The 26,946-nt window shown below is 38.8% G+C and overlaps 1 protein-coding gene across 1 annotated transcript in view; it reads right to left on the minus strand.

Annotated features, from left to right (window-relative positions):
* LOC140231321 (ras GTPase-activating-like protein IQGAP1) overlaps positions 1–26,946 on the minus strand; it is a 140,576-nt gene that overhangs the window by 23,746 nt on the left and 89,884 nt on the right. The window contains exons 13-27 of the mRNA XM_072311470.1: positions 26,646–26,809; positions 25,125–25,161; positions 20,438–20,607; positions 19,731–19,812; positions 18,617–18,780; positions 16,624–16,714; positions 15,876–16,040; positions 15,009–15,151; positions 13,761–14,015; positions 12,328–12,399; positions 11,474–11,543; positions 11,087–11,173; positions 10,770–10,891; positions 9,820–10,112; positions 7,785–7,805 (exon numbers count right to left, since the gene is read on the minus strand). Coding sequence (XP_072167571.1) covers positions 7,785–7,805; positions 9,820–10,112; positions 10,770–10,891; positions 11,087–11,173; positions 11,474–11,543; positions 12,328–12,399; positions 13,761–14,015; positions 15,009–15,151; positions 15,876–16,040; positions 16,624–16,714; positions 18,617–18,780; positions 19,731–19,812; positions 20,438–20,607; positions 25,125–25,161; positions 26,646–26,809 — 1,936 coding nt within the window. The remainder of the gene's footprint in view (positions 1–7,784; positions 7,806–9,819; positions 10,113–10,769; positions 10,892–11,086; positions 11,174–11,473; positions 11,544–12,327; positions 12,400–13,760; positions 14,016–15,008; positions 15,152–15,875; positions 16,041–16,623; positions 16,715–18,616; positions 18,781–19,730; positions 19,813–20,437; positions 20,608–25,124; positions 25,162–26,645; positions 26,810–26,946) is intronic.

The raw sequence follows: 26,946 nt of genomic DNA on the forward strand, positions 1-26,946 counted from the left end.
CACATCATAAAAGTGATGCTGCATATTCCTTGAAAGGCACTACACAAGGGGATCTTTTTATCCCCTCGTGCTTGTTGAGATCAGTCCAATAATAATATGACCCTTTAACTGGCAAAGGGGCAAGTTTCTATCAAACAAGATTCTAGCATTTGTCATTTTCTGAATATTTGGTGTGGATGGAAATAATGAGTTCAAAGCCAGTTGGACTAATTACAAACAAGCATGATTTAAGGAATAAATTTTTGACCTTCATAGCTAGCAGACCATGTAATCACTAAAAGGGGGGGGGGGGGGGCACAGCTATGTCTGAATACATTAGCGGTCACAGGCTTACAGATAAAGTTCTTCATATTTCATGCCCATTAAAGCTAACATTCATTCATCATGATGCACAGACATTCGTCTAACAGAAACTTGAACTGAGAACAAGATTCAACATCTCATTCTGAGCATGATGATTTGATGCACATGTACATGAAGTATATGTATGAGTATGTGTACACGTATAAACACAAACTGTTACATCATACTGGACAATGATTGGTAGGTACAATTTATGTTTATGTAGGCCATAACATGTACATGTATGCAACAACATTTTCAGCAGACATAATCCAGAAAGTCAAATCAGGCCAGTAAAAAAAGTAAGTTCATGGAGAAAGGGGACTACTCATCAAAAAAGATGAATGATGGCAATTTCTGCAAGTTTATAGATTCCTTTTGGGGGTAGAATCAAAGTGGGTTTCAAGAGAATGGTCCAAGGATGGGACAAGAAAGGTGTAAGGGTACAGGTTTTATTTGTTTAAATGACAGAAGGACAAGCCATTTTTCCTAAAAGGTTAAGCTCATCTTTGCGCCAGCAGTGTACGCCATCCTTAGCAGGAGTTTTGCATGCTTTAAGAATAGCAATCTGGAAGAGTAGGCAAGCTAGTGTTGTACCATACCTCCCAATCTTGAAGCCCAAAAGCTAAGGGAAGAAATGGGTGTTCAGTTTGCCCCCAAATAAGAAATGTCATTAGTCTCCAATATTTTACTTTTCACATATTCTCATCAGGAATAGGAACTCAAACGAAGGCAAAACTCTTTCTTTCCTGAAAGAGAGAGAGAGATAGAATGGTCCTACAAATTAGGAATAACAGGCTGGTCTGCAATAGGGTTGTTTTAGGAATGGCAGGCCATCAAAGGCAAGAATCAGTAGAACATTATTCCAGTAATACCTGAAACAATTCCTGTTTGCCAGTATAAAATTAGTGAAAACATGTATGTGAACATGCTGATTGAGATTTGTTTCAACATCTGCTTCATCACTCTTTGGTGCTGCAATATGGGACTTGGGGCATAGAAACTCTGCTTTGGGTTATCGGTTTAAGGTCAGAAGAACCCATTTCCAATCCAAGCAACCTTTGATGCCATGCATAGCACTAGGAAAAGGGCTCAGGGTAATTTTAATAACTGCAAATATAAATAACCATCCCACATATACTTCTATATATTACAGTCAATATCTGGCACTATTGTTTCTACGGCTACTGCAGAAAAAAGAACAGATTTTTCTAACTATGGATAAACAGACAGGTCTAGAGTAAGATATTTTGTGGATATGGCTGGAAAAGTAAGGGAAATTTTAGATCCAGATGAGGATAGCTGGCTATGAGAAGAATCAAGGAGGTTTGCAGCACAACTTACTCCTCATAAACAAATTCTCTGAAAGTTTGCATTATCAAAGAGAAGAAGAGAGTCATGGATTTATTCAGCGTTTCATGTGGAACATTTACAATATCTTCATTTCTCTGATAAATCTTTTATTTGTTTGCTGTTATCTATGTGGTGCTTTGAAAATAGCTGACCAAACACAGATGAAACATGTAAAGTAATATAAATCACAATTATGATTCATGCTGCGTCCTAACAACCATATCAGTGCTTTAGTTCTGGCACTATAAAAAGCCTACTGTGCTACTCATCAATCAGTACACAGAGCTGCACACTAACCCCTTTTTGCTACTGGTCTGGCCTTTTTGTCTGACCAGCAAGTACCAAGTTTTTCCATTTTTTAGTGGTCCATTCCTGAGAAAGTTACTGGTCCTACAGTGATTTTTTACTGGTCATATCAGTGACCGTCGGACCAGTGCCAGTGTGCAGTGTTGCAGTACATCTACAGGTATGGTTTCTTCACAAATTGGGACAGACATACTGAAACTACTTGTTAGTGACTAAGGATTATGCAATTCTTCCTAGTTGATGTCTTTTCAAAGTAGAATTTTGGTGCAAAGAAGTTGCTACATTTCAGCATTTATGTCCAACTTCAACATTATAGCACGGTTTGGCAGAAATTTGAAATAGAAATGCAAATTGGGCAGCTTTGCAATGTAGAGCTGATAAGACAGGTACATGACGAGTTAAACATGAATGCTAGATATTTGCATAATGCTCCCCCTTTATTTTCAGGTACACTATAGTCCTCATAAAGTGTACATGCTACTTTTGCCTGTTTGTCAGCCACACAATTGGAGATGTTGGAAATACCCAAGGGGAAAATCCCCTGAAAATCTCTGCAAACTAATGGGTAATTGGCTGGCAGCTGATCCTGTACAGGGCAAACTTTTACTGGTACTGTGATTTACAGCACAAGACCAAGTCTTTGTTGTCTTTGATGGGCAGATACTACCCACACTTTTGTTATTAAAGACATACTTTAATATGAACCGGTAGAGTGATTGACAAACAGTGTATGTTTTGTAATATGCATTATACAAGCTGTATCCCACTTGCCTTAGGAGAAGATTACCTAGTATCCTATTAACCTGACTTTAGCATTTAGAAAACAAGACAAAATAAAACAAAACAGAATATTTCCTGTACAACATTGCACTGCATAACATGAGTGAGGCATGCTCACCACATTATCACTTTACTGGGCTAACTTGCTCTTCCTGAACCAAGCCAATGAAATGGTTAGCATTGCATTGAGGCTGGTAAATTTAAATATGTTGTAAGGCTCACTCAATTACTGGTCAAAAGTTTGACCTCAAAATATAGCTTAGACTTGGTGCACACTATAAACATTATGATGCACAATTTTGAATTTCAAGTTATATGAACACAAATACACACGTTTAACTTTTGGTATGCACAATGTAGACGAAGTACACATATTCACGATGGTTATGATTAGATCACAGCTTTTGAGATGGCAATGAAATATACATTGTACCTATTATAAATGAATATAAATTAACAACACATATGATTTCTGAATATACCTTATGCACACACAGCATTAGCATGAGGAGCTTGGTATTCACATGAAGAAACTATGAAGAATACTAATATATTGTGTTCTCTTGTAAATGGGGGGGGGGGGTATTTTTTAAGAGTATGGCACAATATGATAGCTTTATGAGAATATTATGTACTGATCACGCTACATTTATATTTATGATTCCAACATGTAGACACTAACATGATACACAATGTATGAATTGTACAATTGTATGTTTGAATGTATGAATGACCTTTCACTTGAAAAAAAAAAAGAACAGTGTAAATGATAACAAAGATTCTTTCAAAAATGAAATAGTTGTAATTGGAGCATTCCATCAAAATGCCAGACACATCAGCATCCAAATATGCAGCATTGTCTACACCATTCCTGCCTATCATCCTTGCATAATCACGGAAACGGTTTTTCATTCTTTTGTGCATGCTCTCGTAAACCAGGCCAGCACGGGCAAGATGCGACTCACGCGTCAGCCGGCTTGTTATCAATGACCTGAACCTTTTGACTCTGATACGTTTGGTGCATCTCTTGCACCAGCTCGTAGCTGTGTGGAGGAGGGTAACATACGGATTTTAAAAGGTACAGTGAATCTTGTGGCAGACTACAACAACTGTAATAGCTACCTACCTAAATGCAGATCCGGACAACATGTAACTTACTGCATCACAATTTCAGCAAGGTGTTCTTTATACTCTTTACAGAAAAAAAAAACCTCATCTTTCTTTAGAAGTAATCACATATCTTGTAATGTGGGGTAAACATTAAACACAAAAAATGTCACTCTATTCAGTATTTCACATGCTCGTCTCCAGTGTTATATCATTTGTTTTTCTGATTATTCTTTCAACAACAACATTTGAGTGTAACAAGAGATACTAAACCTCAAGGCAGTTCTGTCTATACTGCCTTTTCACTATAAAACCAAAAATCAGTGCAAGAGAAGTTCTAATTAAGCTGATTGACTAAACGCTCAATTTGGAAATAGACATAAAATTTGGCTTCCACCTGCCCAATCCCCCACCCCCCTTTTTTTTTGGGGGGGGGGGGATCTTAAAGAGTGATTCATAATCATGTTTACAAACATAAAAATCTAAGTTAAATGGTATCAACATCTATTTAGTCTCACAGTGTCTTGTAGCTCTGTGTCATAAAAGGTTTGTAATATAAGATTAGATACAACAATACAGATAGACCCAACTTTTCTCCCATAATCCCCCTTGATCATACACACGCCTCCCTCTATCCCATATAGTAGGAATAACATGGCACTTGCAATACTGAAAATCACACCACTCAAATTCTTCCAACTCCTTGAAGATGAGATACACATTTGAGTGAAATTATCATGGTTTGAGTAACTCCGACTCTTTCAAATTTTTGCTGTACAGAGTACAGATTTTCCTGAAATTAAAGTCTCTGATGCTATTATATTAAACACACAAAATTCACAACCATTACAGCATCTTAAGACAAAAATACGTTATACACTGGAGTGTCAGAGTCCAACATTTAGCTCTGGCAACACAAGAACACATGCTGGCATTTCACTGAATTTAATATTTCTGCAGGGCAACATTCATACATACCTCTGGCGGACATACAATACCACATGACCTACCACAATGACCATGCATCTTAATACACATATTACAGTCATTCCTTTATTTCTACTTTATCGCCGCATGCGTTCATGCATTTGTTAATCAGTGGGCACTGGAGTTAATTCAAATCTTCTAGGTCTCATTTCAAACATTTTGGTCCATTTGTATTTGATATTCTCTTAGCAAAATGGCTAAAATGGCTTAAAAAGTGTTCCCAATTGGAACTCTGTTTCTCTTCTGTACGTACCTGCCAATGCTTGTTTCATATCAAAGAAAACTACAAATTTCTCATCGATGAGTTTCTCCCTTGAACTGTTTTATTTGTATCAATTACAGCATTAAAATCTTCATTTTCTTGCACAAAATTTCCTTATGGTGAGTCACTTCAATTTTACTGTAAATGGACTGTACACCATCCTGAATTTTCCCATTAAAAAATAGAAAAGAAAAAAAAATCAAAGGCTGAGTGATTGTCCAGAAAGTAAAATGACCACCAACTTTAATATCTCACACTGTTCTTCACAGATATTGTACAGATGTATTTTTCCTAATGGGGGGGGGGGGGGGGGGCTGCTAATTCATAAAGCTATTAGGTAGAACAAGAAAGCAAGGGGAGACGTGCATACTATGAACCCATTCACACACCAGTTATTGGTTTTTGCATTGCAATGTGAAAGTCAATTTATTTGCCAACTTTCACACATAGCAAAATAAAACTAACTCGGCTGCGATGCAAAACACTATATCTGCAGACTGCACATGCCTAAATCATGACCGGAGTATGACCCCGGGCACCCAAAGTATTGTGAGGGATTTAAAAAAAAAAAACCAAAAAAATAAATATGAGATTTTCACATAGCCGTGCGCAGCAAGAGAGTTTATGATGATCTTTGGGCGTGTGTCCACTTTTTAGTGGACACACTGTTTTTGCATCGCATTGCAAAATTTGATTGTCAAAAATCGTTAATTTCTGGTGTGTGTGTGAATGGGACTAAGGTTTGAGAGGAAGGGAAAGGAACCAGGATGGAGTTAATTCCAAGATGCTGATCTTCACTCTGCCTCCGTCTCCAGTTTGTGAGTGATGTCATGGTCAGGTTACCATGACAACTATTTGAGCAGGCTGCAACAGTACATGATTAACTGATGTTCAAACTATCACAAGGCTAGTAACATTTTTCTCTGGCAGACTTTTCTCTGATTCTACTCATGTTTTTACTGGTCTCTTATTTCTGTTGCCTAATTTGACTAGAATCAAAGTTCACTATGCCATCAATCTCTCCTTTGCTCAAAAGAATATGAATTGAGCATGCAAACCTATACCTCAGCTGCACTGATTAATTTACATTGTAACAATATCATCAGGCTGTAACTGCAGACACTGATGTGCTGGTTGGTTTTTACATCCAAAAGTTTCATCCAACTTCAGATGTAATATATTTTGTTCAGTTTTCCAAGTAGGAATGGTAACAACATTTAGCTCCTTGTTAATCTTTCCAACTGCCTTCATCCAAGTCAGAAAACAAAACAAGAATAGACACCTTACATTTTGTAGGAGCTGTCTCTACAGGTGGCTGTAAACTTTAATGTATTCATAACTTACTGTATACGCCGAATATTTTGCAAGGTTTTATTTTAGTGAATTTTGTGAGTAAGGTGCTATTCGCAAATTTAAAAACACACCAAAATACTATGATCCTGACATGAATATGCTTGTGCACACATACATTTAAGTACCGTACTCCACAATTGCAAATCTAACTGCTTGAGACATTGTTGTGAAAGTCCCTATTTGAGAAAAATAAGACTCGCTAAATATATGGCTTACACAGCATACAAGTATCTCTTGCTCCATCACACAGTATCATATTAAAACAAAATTGTGAGACAATCAATTTTGCTTTCCATAACGCGTCATGCTTCAAATTTCTTCAAGACATGCGCACAGTACTTAAGGCACTCTCACTGCTTCTTTGCCATGCACGACTTACTTTCGCCTGCCACAACGCAACCAACCACGAGAACAGCCATCAAACATGTAACAGAGAAAAAAATTGCAAAGCGCAACAACAATATACGACAATTGAAAAATATGGCTGACGTAGAGTCCAAAAGAACGAGGCGATATCTGCACATTGAAATGAGTCTTCTTTTCTTGTCAAAACATCTAACACATCAAAAATACAGACTTTGCATATGTGTGCGTGTGTGTGAGAGATCAGAGACCAGAGATGGAGAGATTTGATGATAAAACATGAGAGGGACCATGCCAGCTACAAGGAACGTAAGCTCGACAGACACAAAGACAAACAAATAACGGAACACGAGGTACAACGGAGATTGACATGAGCATGGACATGAAAGGTGACCACTAGACATCATGCTGGATATACGGACAGGAACAGACAGCTACAGAACAATCACCACGGGGACAATGGCAGTAGATGGACAAGGCAACCGTCTGCATCCCTTCCAATTTCATTGTACTTTTAAAACCAACATCTGAATTGGTAATGCCTGGAAACTTTTCAGAGGCTTTTTACAATCTTTTTACCCCCTCTTTAAAATAAATGACAAGAAAAGATGTGATCCTCTGCCCGTTTCTAGATGTTTGTACACTCGAAATATGAAGGAAGGTAATGAAAATAAAGATGTTCTCATGAATACTTTAAAGTGATCATATGAATGACTCCCAATTTATGAGAGGAAAGAAAAGTTGACAGCAGTGAGATTAGCACCACAAAAATCTTTCAGTCGGAATCTGTGATCCAATATTTTGCTTTGAGAACAGAGGATGAGATGTTGACTAAGAGGGGAAGAAATCCCAATATTCAGATATCAGAGGAAATAAAGGTTGCCTTGTTGATTGAGGACACCATATGCAATGCTGAAAAGAATCAACTTACTTTATCCCCGACTGTAAAGACCTTGGGTAAGGTAGGAAAATGAAGGTTGAAGAAAACACATAGTGAAATCACAAATGCCTTCATTTGTGACAGAAGCTAGGCTTGAATTATGTCTTCACCTCCAGGAAGACAAAGCCAACTTGGTTAAAAAATAAGCAGAAATGTGTTATTGTGAAAAAAAAAATCAAAGAAAATGTCACATGGGTGATGAAGCATAGATAATACAGAAATTTAGTATAATGTGCATTAAGTAGAAAGAGTGCAGCAAATAAAAACATGGCTTAACAAAGCAACTATCTACTGTGATTTTAAATTAGTTGTAACAACTTTGGCTACTAAGTAATTTTAGCAGATGTTACATTTACACAATGTGCTTAGATATAAAGTGTTCTCTAAACACAAAAACAAAAACAAAAAAGAAACAGAGGTAGTTACTGTATTGTTTACTTCATACACTGGGAGAAGCTGTAATAACTATCACATTTAAGCTATGGCACAAGCCCATGCTGTATACCTTGTCATCTTCACATGATTAAATGTAACACACCTTTCATGTTTTAATCACTATGATGAAATAAGGTCCAGAGTGAAAGAGACTGATCAATGCAAAATGTAGAATCATGAAACCAGAAAATGTCACTGATAGATTTATCAATTTGTGACCGACTTACAAATCATTTATCCTTCAGAGAGGGGTAAGATTTGAAAGAAAGAATGTGGAATAGCAGGTTACTGGCTCTGTCATTTCATTTTGACTATTGAGAGTTGGAGATCTACATATCCAACGTACCAAATCTTGGGAGTTTCAAGAATTGTGCATTCAAACAAAAAGAGAAATGTTTAAGATGAATTACACAATGAAGAACAAGAAAAAGGGTAAATTCTTCTGATGAAAGTAACTTAAATGTGAGGTGAGAATGAATACACAGCCGGAGGGTATTATGAGACAGTGCAGATAATAGGGAAAAGGACACACCCAGGAAAGGTTCAATGAAAGCTTTGCAAACATTACAACTCTCAATCAGATTTAACCTGTGAAAGTAAACTTCTCATGAACTTTGACCCTGACTCTTGTAAAGTCAGCCAAGCAAATGAATTTGTCCAAGGTACAAGATAATGAGGTCCCAACATCAAATACACAATTGTTTTCAAAATACTCATTCAAACTTATTCAATATTTGCTAAGAATGTAAGAATCAGATGCAAAATATTCCTTTGAATCCACAGGATGCAATACATACACATCTTCATTAGATGTTGAGTTTCTTTGCCTATTGAATGTAATTTGCTTGTAGATCCTACTAACAGTGAGTCTTCTTGAAGATGACTAAAGACCTCTAAGACTATGAAGCATTTTAAAATAAGCTCTTCGGAAGACTGGTTTGTAAATGATGTCGAAAGAGCTTGGTCATTTTGCATTCAAAACTCTGGAGAAAATTTGGCAGTAATGCAAGCAAGCATGTCACTAAAATGTCATATGTCCAAAGTGAGCAACCTAGAATGAGTTTAACAGAGTTATGCTTGTTACATTACTTTATTCCTGAAGATGCATGATGGGTATATCAGGTCAGGCAGATCATCATATTACTCACCCTATTTCTGCTGATTCTGTCCCCAAATTCATAGGCATGGAGCAATGGGATAAACGTCTTATCAGATTTTCTAATCTGTGTGGACTAAACCATGCTTTCACAAAGTGGGACACATCTCATTGACAAGAGAAGGAATGGTGCACAGCCTCAACTTTTGGGGTTCAAACTGAAACTACAAATATATCCTGAACACATCTTGTGTATTTCATGTTATCTCACCCTCAGGTTGTATTTCAAATTTCAGTCAGTGAAGTGGGATGTAATGCTTAAAGTCAAGTAATTTCTGATCAGCTTTACTAACCCTGTAAATGTCATTCTGTGAATGTTTAAGTATGGTCAAGAGTCCAAACTTGGGATAGGTGTTTTGCTAGAATAAGGGGGGGGGGGGGGTAATTGGAGTGCTCAAAGAAAGTTATTTGAAGGCACCTCCAAGCTGGTCTCACCTGATCTCCTCCTCCAGGGCTGTCTTGAAGAGTTTGAGGAGCAGGTACTCCTCCCGCTGGTTAGCGGCATAGTTGTAGAGGGTCAGGATGACGGACTCCATGAACTTGGTGGTCTTCATCTGGGGCATGGCGAAGATGAGCTTGGCCAGGTAGGTGGGGTTGGTCTGCAGCAGGTAGAAGAGGTTCTGGTAGGCCTCCAGCATGTCACGCTTCTCCTTGCTCAGCGTCTTCAGTCCCTGCGGCCCGCTCCCCTGGATGGAGTGCTTCATCTTCCGCCCATGGCTCACCACGTCCTGCCAGACAAAAAAGACAAAAAACAAAAAAACAAAAAAACAAAACAAAAAAACAGAACAACTTTGTTGGTTTCATGCAGGAACACATCATTGCACTCTGAACAAAAAAAGCATACAAACAACACAAGTCTATGGAGTTAGCTCCAATCTTGTTTTCTGCAATGGACCTGTTCATCATAAAATTGATAACATCCATTTTTTGTTTTACTATACACTCAAGATGGCACTATACCAATGTGCACAGCTCTGTTGTACCAATTCTTGGCATATCAAACACCAATACCACATCCACAGGTATAGATAGATTCACACCCCTGATCCAGCCCTCCTATCATCTACCTGGCCTCATCATTTCTGACATGCCCATCTGTATTGACCCACTGTCAACACAACCTATGTACAGAGAATCGTCACTTCAGTCTAGGGTTCCATGGGCTTACACAACAACTAATGCTACACCACCTCTACTGACCCAGGTGCTACACCCATATCCACAGACCCAGATGCCACATCCATCTCTATAGACCCAGATATCACATCTATCTCTATGAGCCCAGATGTCACAAACATCTCTACGGACCCAGATGCCACACCCATTTCTATGCACCCAGATGCCACACCCATCTCTACTGACCCATTACCCCATGCCCTACACACCTGGAGAGTGATTCTGTTCTTGACCAGGAGACCGATCTTGATGTCCATCAGGTTCAGGTCACTCTCAGCCTGCTGGTTGGATCGGATCTGCTTGACCACCTTCCCCCTCAGCTCTTGCAGCTCTGAGTACAGAGAAGGAGGAGAGGAGAGATATTCTTTGAAATAAACCGAATCACTGACTTGTATTTCCTGGGCAACATGTACCAGGAGATGTTTGTAATTACAAATTAGTATTGGAAGAAGGCATATTTTCCTTTCAGGGACAAATGGATTAGTCCTAGGAGTTATGAAAAATGAACAAAGAAGAACAGACTTACCAAGCTCTTCTGACAGATCAACCTCATTCTGCTCCAAGAGGTGAACAAACTTTCTGACCACAGAGACTGGTGGTTGCTCAGAGTGAGCTGAAATACAACAAATTAACATTCAATTTCATTAATCAGAGTAAACAAGTGCATGATAATGTTATCACAAAAGAGAAATATTCAATTTAGAACATCAGTTACAACACAATGAGTTCACAATGGGACTGTCTTTGTGGCTAACATTCTGTGTGAGTTGAGAACACAGCACATACACAAGAGCTGATGACATTCTCCACACTCAACACCACAGAAAAATTGGGGGACCTCACATCTTTTACTTCTTCCATACCAAGACATTTTTGAAGGTAATGTTTTGTCCTTGAGATCAAAAGTACTTACTGAGAATGCTGTAGTCATGTCTGGCCCGGCTGGATCTGAAGAAAGCCTGGAGTTTGATGATAGCTTTTGTCTGATGAGTATAGAGGGGATAAAAACTTCAGTTCAGTTTACTGCACTTTAGCTTACTGTCAATGATGGTGGTGATGGTGATGGTGATGATGATGATGGTAATGATAAGAATTATTATGATGAGGCTGATGATGATGATGCCGATTTTGATGATAATAATGATGATGATGGTAATACTGATGTTGTTTATGAGCGTGTTTCTACTGGGGACACCTCGCATCGCCTCGCATAACCTCTAATTTTCATCGCTCAGTAGAAACACGCTCAATGATGATGATGGTGATGATGTAATGATGATGATATAATGATCATGATAATGGTAATGAAGTTGATAACAACAATGGTAAAAATGATACTGATGATGAATCATGACAGTCATCTGTGCATTGCTGCAACTGGCAAAATGTTGAAATCAGCTGCAATCTTCAAATCCTGTCAATTGCTTCCTCCCACATGATAGAAAATCTGAAAATCTTTCAGTCCAACTTAACCCACATCCACACACGGAAGTACAATGTGAGCAATACTACACCATAGAGGCCATTCAGTACTAACTGGGATTAACTTGACTAGGCCTTGTGCATCGACTTTGCAAAGTGTAGTACACATGTATAACCAAAGTGGCGACCTTTGGTGAAATCTTGAGGAAACAACAATTTTCCCCACCATCGTTTTACAGTTTCACTAAGTGTGGCATAAAGTAGCTACTCCGAGTGAATCGGGGTAAGAATAATTGGTAGTCTGTTAACAATGTCCCGCAGAGGCACGTAGTTGATTGTACTCACATTTTTTCTAAAGTACTGAAGTCTTGCTTGGTAGGTCTTGCGGGCGGCAGCCATTCTGGTGTACGATTGGAGCTTTCACGGAGGAGAGTTGAGTTAAATTAGATTAGATTGATTTCTGTATACTACATGGTTATTATGTATCACTGTCTCGTTCACACACATCGTTCAACCAGCCACAATTATTTGTCATTCTTGTAGAATGCTAGTAGAACACTTATTACAGGGATTGATATACAATGTACATGACCGCATGGGACCACACTCTGATATTTCTATTGCATCATGATCACCGATTACGGGTATCTCAAAAGGTTTCTGCATATTACATTACACTCAAACCATATGTGACCCGCTACAACAAAAGGATCCTAAAGTCGCTGACGGGTGAGCCGAGAAAATCGAGTTTGAAGTCAGATCATCGAATCCGTCAAAACATTCGGATTTCTGTTTTTGACATAATTTTGTAGTCTAATGTATCTTCTATCATCTGCCGAAATTTCGAAGCTAAATGATCAAAGGAAATTAGGCAAGAAAATAACATTTTTCTGGGCCATGATTTTCCGACTTTCATTGGAACAGAAATGTGTCCGAGGATTTGGATGTAGCGCCGCAGCTAGACTCATTGGTCAGTGCGGGTCATCCTGGTTACTGATTGGTCGTGCGTAGACCGCTGGCGCTAAGCTTGAATGAACATCGCGAAGGTCGCGAGGAGCATACCTTCTCTTGTCAAGCGGTAAAAACTGTCTCACCTCCCCTTGATCGTGTAAGCGTCAAAAGGAAAACCTTCTAGGCGTTTTTCTTGAAACTCTGATTTCTTCTACCACTGGACATGCGCTAATAAAATCATCGATATCTCTGCAACCGAGTACTTTTATGAGTTGTGTTATATATGAAATTATAGTAGAAGAGTAAGGGAATAATGTAATGTCATTTTCAGAAAATTGTCCTCCCCCGACTTTCGGATCCTTTTGTTGTAGCGGGTCACATATGTTGTTTGGGTGTGCACATTACTTACTGTGGACATTATACAGTAACAACACCCTTTTTTATTTCACCAGTAAATTTAGACTCATTAGGTTTTTGTTTCGATGATACACTCACACACTACATGATACAAACACAATAACAAGATTAACTTCATACAGCACAAAAAAAAAAACAAAGATACAAAGGGCATATAGACACAAGATAGTGAATATTGTGATACAGTGGACTCCTGTTATAACAAAGTCCTCGGGACTGGCCATTTTCTTTTGTTATATCAAAATTTTGTAATATCCAAACAAATAAACAACAAAAATACACAGAGTGGATAATCTTGTGGCCTGAAATTTTACTTTGTGGTATCTGGAATTTTGTTACAACAGTGTTTGTTATAATGGGAGTGCACTGTAACAGAAAAAGGAGAAAGGGGGAAACCCTCAGCCAGTCACCTTGACAACGGAGGGTTCCTGGTCCTTGAGGTACTGGAGCCGCTCCCTGTAGGCCCTCTTCTGCCTCCAGCCCTTGACAAAGCTCTGGATGCGCACGATGGCGGGGATCTGGTTGTGGAGGTACTTCAGCCGGGCGTGGAACTGGCGGCGGGCCATCATGCCCCTCACCCGGGCTTGAAGCTGGATGATGTTCCCCTCATTGGCCTCAAAGAGGAGGGCACGGTTCCGCGCCTCGGTGATCCTCGAAATGACCCCCTGTATTCATCACAGCAGAGACACCATTGAAACTTTTGTATTTCATGCACGTTGCGGCATACATCACACACGCAGCACAGCATAAGCAGCACAGGAAAATGACTTGATACAAATAAACTTGGAAACAAGCAATCATTGTATTTTCCATCACTTTGTCAGTATAGACAAAGACACTGCATCAGGGAAATACTGATTCAATATTATCAGGAAAGGGCAATACAACTTGTACCTTTGAATTAAATTTTCAGAGTTTATGACTGAAAAGAAAATCAACAGTCTTTGGTTCTGACGCACCTGATCAGCTGGTATATTAGTTAGAGGTGGACAAAGCTTCATAAACTGTGAACTGGCGTACACGATTGTAAGTGCTTCATTGAGCAAACATGCTATTTATGCACAGGGGGGAGGTTCCACGACATTTGCTCCTGGGACAATTGCTCCCATGAAATATCTGCATGCTAAGCTAAACATAAATTCCACCCACAAACATAACCCTATCCCTCATCCGAATCCTCACAGCAACCTTAACCTAAAATCCTATCACAATCCTACCCCTAAGTCCTTGGAGGAAATTAGATAGGATCAATTGTTGCAGAAGCAAATGTTTTATCACCAATGGGGAAAGACGAAGAGATTGTCGATAGATGATAGATAGATCGATAGATACATGTAGATAGATAGATAGATGGATAGATAGATGGATAGATAGATATATAGATACATATAGATAGAGAGAGAGAGATAGATGGATAGATGGATAGATAGATGGACAGATAGATAGAAAGATAGATAGATAGAAAGATAGATAAGCAGATAGATAGATAGATAGATAGATAGAAGGATGGATGGGTGGACAGACAGATGGAGTGACTGAGAGAAAAGAGAGAAGTGGGAGAAGGATAGAAAAGAGACAGAACACGAGGCTGGGAGTGAAAGATACGAGGCACACGATGAAAACATGACAAGACTCCAGTGCGATATATTAGCTCTAACCTGAATCTCCTCCTTGCTGAGCTGCCTATTGGAGGGAGAGTAGTCCTCCGGCTGCATCCAGCTCAGCTCCATGGTACCGACGTTGAAGTAGAAGTCATCCCCTTCTGGTGTCTGGTGACACACCCAGTCACCTCCCGCACCAGCTGTGGAGAAAATGACAAGATGGTGGTAAGGGGTTCATTAAATGGAAACTATTATGAAGTATGAGAACAGAAACTGTATAAGCTGTTATTTTTGCACACAGATATTTTCGCAAATGAGGAGGTCTCTGATATTTTCGCAAATGAGGAGGTCTCTGATATTTTCGCACAATGTTGTTTTTGCCAACTGAAACCAAGGCTACGTATCATAAGTGTTACTACTGCCCTAGCACATGGCAACATTTTCGCGTGTTGTTAAATTCACGGTCCAACAGTGATTTGTAAATTCGCGAAAATTCGCGCCTGACCCCGTTCGGTTAAGTTCTGAGACTGAACCTTTTTGGTTTATATTTCGCATTTTCGTCGTTACCCATCGAATATCTTGTTATTACAGCTTTATTCCGCACATTTCCTAGGCATACGTTCACATTTGGGAGCGAAATTTGACAACTTTTGCAGGCGTACCAGAACTTTGTTTGGGCTTTAATACTGTACGAGCTGAAATTTTGGCGTACAGATATTTTCGCGAATTGCTACTAGGAGAACATTTTCACGTGTTGTTAATTTCGCGGTTGCGAGGTCTAGCTGTGCTTATCTGTTCGCACGTTGTTATTTTCGCGTGTTGTTATTTTCGTCGTTCAAAGGCGATTCGCGAAATTTGCAAAAATAAAACCACCGCGAAAATTCCAGCTCGTACAGTACTTCTTGTTGTCGTGTTCATTCCTACCTCCTGCCTTCTGATCTCTCAGCTCCTTGAGGTCTGCAAGGTACTTCTCTCCACAGTCCTGCATCACCGAGTGCAGACCAACATCTGAGCTCTTCAGGGCATCGATTAACAGCGAGTTATCCTCCTCATCCAACACCACATTGATGGTTGCCACGCCCACAGCGACTATAAGGGGAAGATTGAGAGCCAACTATCAACATTTTCTACATACACTGAAGAGTCATATGAAGAATGTGCGCAGGTACTGTCTGCAAGAGCAAAAATTTGTTGTTACTGGTACTGAATCTACTGTAAACCATATTTTTTTCTTTTTCTTTTTTAAAAAAACTTTTGAGGGAAAATAGTGAAGGACTGACATTCTGCTCCATGTAAACATATTTTAAACAATATACACTTCATTTTAACCAATAATAATCATATAATTTATAACTAATAACAAATTAATAACTAACCATCAACAATACAACAGTAGGTCAAGTATAGCATTTAAAGTACATTTAGTTGAACAGGGCCTACATGGATGTTAATTGGTGGGACTACAGATTGGGACATGTGTGACCTTTAAAGATCAGAGTTCAGGCAAAGTGGAGCGATTAATTATCAAGTAGGTCTATGACATCCTCATTAAATTGATTTTTACCATTGTTTTACCACGGAAAGAACAATCATCATAAAAATGATGTTTAGACTGAGCTTGTTTACACTGGTACTTCAATTTCTACTTCTGTTTATGGATGTGGTGGCTTACACTTGTGGGCTGCGAGGGCCCGCTTGTTTGCCTGGTCGACCGCATCCTGAATTTCGTCCAACCACAGGACGGCCTGATCGTCACCCGTGGTCTAGAGGGCAAAAATTTAAACATGTTATCTTTAACAATCATCACTGCAGGAAAGTCTCAAATGCAGCATTGGGAACATGCGGTTCTATGAATTCAGAGAAATCCCAAAACAATGAGGCCAAACTTTGCATATAATATGTATACAAATTTGTCATTCCTGTACCAATTATGAGTGTACATGTAGTAGCACTATAGTCATCATATCACCAGGCGTGGGCTCTTATGAACCACATATCCTAAAATTCTGGTTGATGCAAAGCCAAAGGAAGGAAGTATTTCCTCACACCCATATACAAACTCAAATGTAGAGACAAAATGGAAACTGACATTTGATACCACAGTGAAAAATAGAAACCACACTTGATACCAGTGGAAGTGGGATATATTCCAGCAACTGTGCATCAAAATATCCTGTCTCACTCCAGAGGTTGTGGATTTTCTCCACAATGAATATACAAAAATGTGTCTATTTCCTTTCATGACATTTAGAATGCACCATTGACAAAAACACAGCAGTTCTGCTGATTAAACTTGAGAGATTTCATTAACTATGACCTATATTTGACAAGAATAGCAAACTCACATTTCGACCTACATGATGCCACTGTTTGCTTACACAATCCCCCAAGAAGAAAAAATAAATAAAAACAGAAACAGAGACACCAAAAAATGATTTCTACCTCTACAACTGATGATAATATACTGTAACCAATAATTTTATGATTCTATTTATCATAAATATAATACTGATTATCACAATGGTAATAAAGAAAAAGGAAGGCTTCACATCTTGCATAACAAAATCTGTTGTTTATTTCAAACTAGACAATTTCATAAGTGGGGAATTTCAAGCTTTTTATTTCCTCTGGCTTCTGGCTTCTCTGCAGCACATCCGGGCTTGCCAAGGGGAAACCCACATTTCAGGAAAATCTGGAGATTTTGAGCAAGACCTAAACCCCAATGAGGATCAAGTAACCCAAAATGTCCTCCAGAGTCTAGCTGAGTCATTGAGAAAAGTTTGAAACTGTGCCACGCTAGATGATTGATATTGTCATTGCCATGACTACAAAAAAAATTTGAGGAGTCAAAATAAAAATCGAATTAAACATTTCAGTTGTTTCTTTTCCGTTGCAGGAGATTTTAGTCTGGGAGGAAAATACAAATCAGGGCACTCAACAAATGGGTTAGGATACAAACACCAAACTTGCCCACACAAAGGAAGTATGTTACTACCCTGAATCATGCCAACAGGCTAACATCCTAATACATGCCATTAGAAGGGTGCATCACAAATGAGGTTGCCCAATATATTGTTCTCAATCTCTTTGTTTTTGCTTTTTTTTTAAACTTTTCTAAATTATCTGTTGCTGGGATTTTTTCTTGGCTCTGGCACAGACTGAAAACCTGTTAAAGTCATTGACATACACAGGGTTGTCCTTACCCAGTATTGCAAAAGTTTGGGTTAAAAAGAAAATCAGATCAAGGAAAAGAATTTCAATACAACACTGCTATGTGTACATAATTTTTCTCACAAATTCTTCATGCACAGAAATATGTTATAACGTTTTCTTCATGATTGAATGTGAGAATTGCCAATATTCTTGAAAGTGCAGACTTGCAAAATTGTGACATTGTTACGTAACGGGTCTGTTGCATAAAACATTAAACCTGAGAAAACTCTGGTAAGAACTGAAAACTCAGGTTAGTATGATTCCGCCACTAACTTTACGCAGGAAAAACTGTTCAGAATCAACCAGAGTTTTTCTTATGTAAAAAATTTTATGCAACAGGCCCAGGGTCTCCACTACCTCAACTTAAAAAGCAGGGGCAATTTTGTGAAAAAGTTTTTGAAAAGATGAATAGAGCGATATTAAAGGGACATGATAGACAACCATATTCTCACCTCTCCCTTCCTCTCTTTCTCTGCCTGCAGTACTCTCTGGTACAGCACGGCGTTAGGTTCCTCCACGTCTCTCAGCTTAGCGGACGGCATCTGTAGCGCCCTCAATGTCTCGGTAGGATCCTGGCTGTCAATGGCTTCATTGATGGCTGCCACTGCCAGGACTCCTGGAGCAGAAAAAAACAAAAACAAAAACAAAAACAAAGAAAAATACATATATGAAGAATTTAATTGCGAAATGAGTTAACTCCATTTTTGTCAATGTGAGACATTTGCGATAAAACCTGTTGAAAATCAAAGTAAAATTCTAAGAAATATGAAATATTTTTATCATTACTTCGAGAATATTCCTTGTTCCGGAACAACTGAGGTATCATTAGAAGGTCATTTACTATCTGATGAAAGTCTTACTTTAAAATGTTAAAAAATGGTGCTGGACCTGTTCTGCGATTAAACTCTTCATATATTATGTATGTGTATGTTCTCAGAACCACTTGTTGCACCTCACCTCTTCGAGCTTTTGTGAAAAATCTCTTTTAATTTCTACTTGTGCAACTACAGCTTAACTCTTTTACTTCATTCTTTACAATTTATCTGTAATCTATGAGATTTCTTGAGATGTTTCATGACACTTCTTTATGTGCACGTGGTAATGCCTTTGTGTCACATTCTTTTGATAAAATTTTCAATATCTCGATACTTTGAATCTTCCGATGTTTCAACTTTTCTTACATATCTAAAGTTCACTTGAAACTACATTTGTAACTACTCTAACAAGAAGCAGACAGCATTTACTCACAAATGCTTAGAAATATCTCCTGTATCTCCAGCACACTAGAATTTCTGTGTATTCAAGTATGTACACATATTGATTGCTACCTCAGTTCCACATCAATTGTCTACTAGGGTTCTCGCAATCACTGCTTTATGTGTATACCTAATGTACAGACATGTTAACAATATACATGTACAATGTACCTCTACAGCAATGAACATGGAGTAATCGATAACATTCTACACATCTGCTAATTTAATGACAACATTTCTGGAAGCAGAAAGAGCTAATACACGGGGGAAGGTGAGACTAATAAGTGAAAGTGTCAAAAATTCCACATACGTTGATGCTCCTCTGCCACCTCGGCATTAACTGCATCCACGACCTCTTGGATCTCTTCCTGGGTCAAGAAGTCTTCTCCCTCCTAAACAACAAAGAAAAAACATTAAAAACAATTTAAGATGTGAACTTTATCACTAAGCCACTGGGTCTGAATTCCAGTGACTTACATGTGTACACAAACTTACACATAACTCAGTAAAGAGTAAGTGAAGGGAAATACTGCAGTATAACCTACTAGAAGACTAACACTTATGAATATCCAGTGAAAGTTACTACCTGAAGAAATAGGATGTTCTCTTTTAAATTTGTCTGGGAAATCTGGAAATCTGCAATTATCAATGTAAAGCACAAAGCCAGTGAATAAACTACAATGCATTCGTGTCACTCTGTGATTAGTTACAGCGTAAATACCGAGGTATCGTAGTAATTCCTTTTGATGCAACTTTAATATCTTCACATACTAATGCTGCTTGATTTGTGTTTATGGAATCGGTGAAATGCTTGTTTGAAGCAATGTCGGTGACAAACAGCGAAAATACTAAATCTATCTGATGGTGCAGTTTCCTGACTTTTCAAAATTCAACCTTCCTATCCACTGCACCTCCCCCTCCCCAAGGACTCTTGGTTTTTGTAAGTGAAAAAAAAAAAAATCCTCCATCTCATAGCTTTTTCCAAAATCCTGATTGGCACCAAGTCCTCCACCTCACCTTTGCCTTGGCTCTCTTGATGGAAGACAGTTTATCTTGGTATCTCTGCTGGTAGGCGCTGTCTGACTCCACATCGGCAAGGCAAGCATCGGGGAAGAGGAGGAGTTCATTGGTCTTCCCGGCCTGGCCGGAATCAACACTCTGGTTGATCATGGCAACCGCTGATAGGACTGCATCACGGGGGGAGAAAATCGTTGGTCATTGTTGAGCATTTCATGCTCTGAAATGCTCACTAGACATATAATGCCTCAATAATCAATTTTCCCTGTCACATGTCATGACAGAATGTGGATGTTTGATCACTAGGATCATTGTGCTCAATATCATACTGGTTTGTCTCCAGACTATCATCTATTTCAAGATGTCTTAGAATGTTCTACAGGGCGGGGTTTCATCAGGAAATCATCTCTCAACCACCATCACATGATCAATACCATAATTCTCACCATCACTATAACTCCTTGAGTATGTACGCCCATGATTTTTTATCATGCCTACTACTAAAACACTGATCAATTCAGTGCTTATTTACGTCGATGTATGGGCAATTTATCAATCAGTTGCACTACAACTCTTATCTTATAATGACTTAGCAAAGCAGAAATATTTTCTACATTTCTTTCACTACTGTTTTCTCATTTTCTTGATAGAAAGGCTTGAGTTATCTCCACAAATATCCAGCTAAAGATCAAAGCTATCGAACTTGAAACAAAAAGTGTGGGTGTGTGTGGTTGCTTTTTCGAATGGAGTGATCCTCAGGGCAAGGTGTCATTGGTAGCTTACTTCTAGTTTTAACCCGTTGAAGACGAGTCCCGAGAATACTCAGGCAGGAGTCTATGGGAATTGCGTGTTATAGCAAACTCAGTCCATCCTCAACAGTTTAAGTGAGAATCTGATAGCTTGAAACTTGAATCACACGATGCTGCATTGATGTGTGGCTTTTACCACGCAAGGTATCACTCACTTCCATAAAGGCTCAGATGACACAGGGGGTTGATCTTCATGGCATGTTGAAATCACATTTCAGCTTTAATCTCTTCCTACCATTTTTCCTGTCACTACATATCCTCTTTCCTAGGTACACATTGTTGCTGTAATTTTAGAGCACACACACGAACTAATGAACACAATAGTGCTGCCAAAAAGTATTCCCAAAAGTTCTAAACTTGCTTTGTCATCAAATATTTGTCCCTTGGCACTGCAAAATGATTCAATATAGCTGTTAAAACGGTCTCCACTGCATGGTTCATGTATTTGTGTATCAATGAGTTCTCGCAAGATTCAAGCTCCTGTGAGTGGATACTTTCATATGAAGAGTTTTATTGTAAAATGAGCCAAGCACCATTTTTAAACATTTCAAAGTAAGTCCATCATCAGATAGAGATAAATCAAACCTTTCCAGCAACACCTCACTTGTGACATAACAAGAAATATTCTAGAAATTATGATTATAAATATCCTGGATTTTCTCATTATTTTCTTTGTTTTTTAGCAGCTTTACTCACAAATATCTCAACTTAACAAGAATGGAGTTAGCTTGTTTTGTGATAAAACTCTTCATATGTCAATGGCCAGCAGTTGAGCAGACACTGACATTAACAAACTTCAGAGTAAATCCTTCACTGAATCTCCCACTACCCTGTATCTCACATTAGGGAGGACTCCATCACAGTCTACACATTCATAAAACGTATATCATAAAATACCGAAGTGAAATGTCATAATCATTCATCGCCATGGAAACTTGTTCTAAGCAACCTCAAGTAGCCAAAATATGTGTGAACACAACGGCTGCTAACCACGCTCGTATCCTGTTCCAACCCACTGTCCGAAGTTTTGTGCCAGGGTATTTTGTGTTGAACCAGCACTAAGCTATAATAAAAGACTGTGACATCATCATTTCGATACTCTATTCAGATGGATATAGTGTGTCCCCTTCTTAGTCCCATCCCATCTCCCAAAATCTAGCATCCTGTCTTGACTTGGTAGTTCGCACAAGACACAAAATCTCCTGCATGTCAAGGTACAAGTACATTACATATCTCACATCTGATTTTGTTAAAAAATATGTGTGTGTGTGTGTGTGTGTGTGCACATTTTATGGTTACACGCAATCAGTTTGTTATACATTGTGTGAAACAAAGTTTCTCTTGTGTTTATACAACTTCGCACACAGCGTCACGCCAAAGGGAAGCACAGCCCCCTGGCATCCAGGAGGAGTGTTTAGGTCTGAGTCACACTATCATGTTGGCTAATAAACAAGTTGGCACTCAGCCAAGCCAGTGACATTGAAAACTTTTTTTCCTCCTCTTGCTCTCTTGTTTAGAAAAGTTCCCTCCGCTTCCGTACAGTACGCCCTGCAATCTACGGAGGAGCGGTGACTACAGCCTCCTAATATAATCTGTACTTGAGGTAGTTACTTTATTTTAGGAAACCTCACGGGGGACAATGTTATTCACATTGTGACTGGCTTCAACAGGAGGTCAGTCTCCAACACAGCTGCAAGTATATGATTAGTTCTGACCTACAAAGAGATTTTACTTCTTGGCTAGCATCTCAGGGAACAGATCCAATCTCAGCTATAGCCAGTCTCAATGTGGAAGAAAAAAATGCTCTCTCTTTTCCATTGGAGAAAAGGGGAAAAAATGGATTTTCTTTAAATGTACATAAAAAATATAAATAAAGAGAAAACAAAATATATTCATAGAATCAGTCTTTGACCTGGATTCATCTTCTAGATACCGGTAAAACCCTAGTTACTGTATCATATATTTTTTTTTTTTCGTTTAGAATAGAGATTAATCCTGATGTGGAATTGTCATTGAGCCAGGTGAATATAGTTCAACTCCAAAAGTTGTTAAATCTGTATTCAACATCACTGTACATCTTTCATATTTCCTGTGTGGTCAAGAGCAAAGAATACTTCTGCTTGAAAATGATAGATTAGTATTTACTGATACTGCCATGAAAGATTGTGACTGTTTGTACTGTTTTATTGGAAAGACTGAAAAGATTCACTGTGAACTACTATAATAAACTGTGATCAAGTCATCATAAAATTTCCTTGTCTTATTAACCCTATTCTAACTGGGGGGGGGGGGTCAAATTGACCCCCCCTCGACGTTTCGCGCCATGATTCCACAACGTGCAAAGATTTTGCCGCATCGTTTCATGACTTTTTTCATTTGAGTCTCCCGCATATTTTGAGACCAAATTTGCGACGTCCGGGTACACCGTTCTGAAGTTATGCAATGTTTTGCATATACATGTCTACCCGAAAACCGCTTGAATTCATGATTTCGTGTGCAAATCCAATGCAAACTGTGTTTTTTTGTTTAATTGATATAAATTAGATTATTTCAACTTTTAACCATTGAAATAAATCAATTCTAATGTAGATAAGCTTGAAAAAGTGCCTCCAACAAATTTTGGCAAAAAACAATAGAAAACAAAAGATCGAAAAAACAATAAAATACATAAGAAATTAACAAAACAATACAAAACAAAAGAATGATTTTGATTGCGCTATTTTTTTACAAGAAAATTGTTTAATGTGTCTTGAGGAACTCTGACACAAAAATTTAATAATCCTTCAGTCTTTTTGACGGAGTTATAGGTGAAAATATGATTTCATGTGTTAATTTGCATAATTAATTTATTAAAAAATATGAAATCAAAATTGTTCTATTGTATGACCATGTAATCTTGTAGTTGACATCCGGCTCTATGTTCAGGCAAAATTTTGCGGCGATTGCGCGATCGGCGGCCGAGATCTGACCCCCCCCCCCAGTAAAAACTTGGGTCTCAAATAGCCCCGTTAGAATAGGGTTAAAGCAGCCACTCTTTCAGTCTTTATCTTTCTCTTCCCTCACCTTTTCTTCTATTTCTCCATGATCTCTCTGGAGGAAAGAAGGGGCAAACCTGTGTAACCCAACCCTTTAAAACTGCCTAGCAACACATCTCCTAAATGTCACCCAGGGAGGGCAGTCGAGACTGGAGACCCCGTCTTTCCCCCCTTTCCTTGCAGCTCCTAATCCCCCGGCTAACACCCATAACGTGGTACCAGTCTTCCCCTCTGCCTGATTACTGGCTTCCTCAGGCTCACAGTCACCGTCAGCCACAACACACTCACTGAAAACCAAATCTGGGCTGGGACAGAGGTGCTCCTCACCAAGTTAGGGGGGGGGGGGGGGAGGAAGAAGCTTCTCTTCCTTTTCCACAACAAACAATTCCTTCAGTGCTTATGGATGCTCAACATTGTTTCAAAACTTACCAAAGTGGAAAGAAAGGCAAATCACAGGAACCCATAGTCTTCAAACTAACAAATACAATTGTACTTTGTATTTCAATAAATGAGACCAATTTCCAATCTTGAGTGCAATGCAAGAAAAAAGAAATAAAAAGATCATGACGATGATGATGAATAGAAGGAAGAAGAAGGAGGAGGAAGAGAAGAAAAAAAAAGATAAAGAAGAAGAAGAAGAAGGAGGAGGAGAAGAAAAAGAAGGGAAAAAAGAAGAGGAAGAAGACGAAGAAGAAGAAGAAAAAGAAGGACAAAGATGAGGCCTGGAGAACGAGAAAAGACACTCATCTCATTTGATAGCTTGGACAAGGACTGCTAAACACTAGATTAGACATACACTGTATCAACTGAGAGCAATGAAGGTAATGGGCAGGGTGTTCTTACCTCGGACGGCATCTTCTAGCTGTTCATGATTCAAATCCTACAAAGATAAAAAGGAGAACAAAAAGTCAGATAAAAACAAAAGGAATATGACTGCATTTGTGATCAATAATCATCCCTCATGATACTCTTATTATTACAGCATTAATATTCATCAACCCCTCTGATTATCTCAGATGATTTTTGTGCATTTTGAATTCTCATTGTAATTACTAGTATTGCCACATTGTGTCAGCATCTCACAGGACAAAACCTGAAGTTCCAGGGTGAATGATGTCATACACAGCACTATATCCATCAAGATTTCACCTTTTTACATATCTAATGCTACACCATATGAGACTTGCTAAAGCCATAATTGCAAGATCATCACTACAATTTCCTAATAAATTCAAACTATCATTTCCAAGGATGCAAGATAACCCATTAGTTGAATACACGCACAGCACATGCATCTGTATAAATTTCTTCTAAGCAAGGGTGTACAAGGGAAATGAAGTTCTTGAAATATGATTAATATTTGTTCATTCTTTTTCTTTTAAATTTGGTGATGAAGAGCACAGACAGATTGTGTCTATTGAAAGTTAAGCACAAACTGAACATCATGTTCTGACCAAGTTTTTCAGAGTCAATCCTATTCTTAGAAAATACTTGGATATATATGCAATCACAACCGAAAGTAAAAAGAACAACAAAAAAACAATGCAAAACAAAACAAAACAAAAATCAAACGAACATACCCAAGGAAAATCTTGGACTTGAGCCTAAAAGCTACTGTGCACTGCGTATCCATAGCTGCCTTGTGTTAAGATACATTGTTTGAAATCCTACATCATAACGTCTGTGAATGTCACAATAGGATATGGAGTATCTTGTGTCAGTGTCACGAAATGAGCTTTGCTTTCCATATTCCAGCATCACGTCTGAAAAAACTTGGGTTAGTTCCAACCAGCAAAGTTTCCTCTTTCCCCACAATCACTTAGCCCTGCATTGTCGCAATATCCTTGACAATGTTGCAAAACCCACCATGAAAGCCCCCCAAGACTATCTCTCCTTTAGGAAAAGCCAGTTGCGCAACCAATGAGGGAGTAGACCTTCTATAATCCTGTTCCCCGTATCATACCTCACGATCTATGTCATGATCACGTATGCCAGGGGCAGATTATGTTCTTGTGCCAGTTTTCTGCCTGCCAACAAGCTTCGAGAGGCTTTGGTGTTGCTCGTGGCAACTGAAATACCAAAACTCGATTAAAGTTCACACAGTGTTCTCACAGTCACATATTCTCCTGATGTGACTTTGGTGAATGGCACTAGCACAGTTTTCTTCAATCCTCTTTCAGGTTACACACTTATAATATTTACCTGAATCTCCAAAGACGACCAATGAAAATGCAAATTCATTGCTGTTTTTATGAAAAATGGATATCACTGTCACACCAGCGGAGTATGCTCAAGACTATACGTAGTGAATTGGATAAATTTAATTATGTTGTAAGATTTCGATGGGGAATCCCCCCTACATACCCCCTCATTGCTAAGCTTGAGTCTGGACAGCTCCGTCTTGTAGAGTGGTGGGCAGTAGGGGTGGACGCTGGGCAGTTGGGCCTCGGGCCTCATCAGTGCCTCCATCAGCTCCTCGGCCGTGCCTCTGTCGATGAGGTTGTTGATGCTCTCCACAGAGGTGTGCACTGTGGGGTAGATGGATGGAAAACACTCAGTCACACCTCAGCACAAACGTATATCCACCTCACGATTCCCTTCATCCTTTCCTTTGTATGAAAGAACAATCTGGGTTTGCTTCAGTATTGTAATGCCCTCATGTGTC

This window comes from Diadema setosum, chromosome 7, assembly GCF_964275005.1.
Source record: "Diadema setosum chromosome 7, eeDiaSeto1, whole genome shotgun sequence".
Classification (NCBI taxonomy): domain Eukaryota; kingdom Metazoa; phylum Echinodermata; class Echinoidea; order Diadematoida; family Diadematidae; genus Diadema; species Diadema setosum.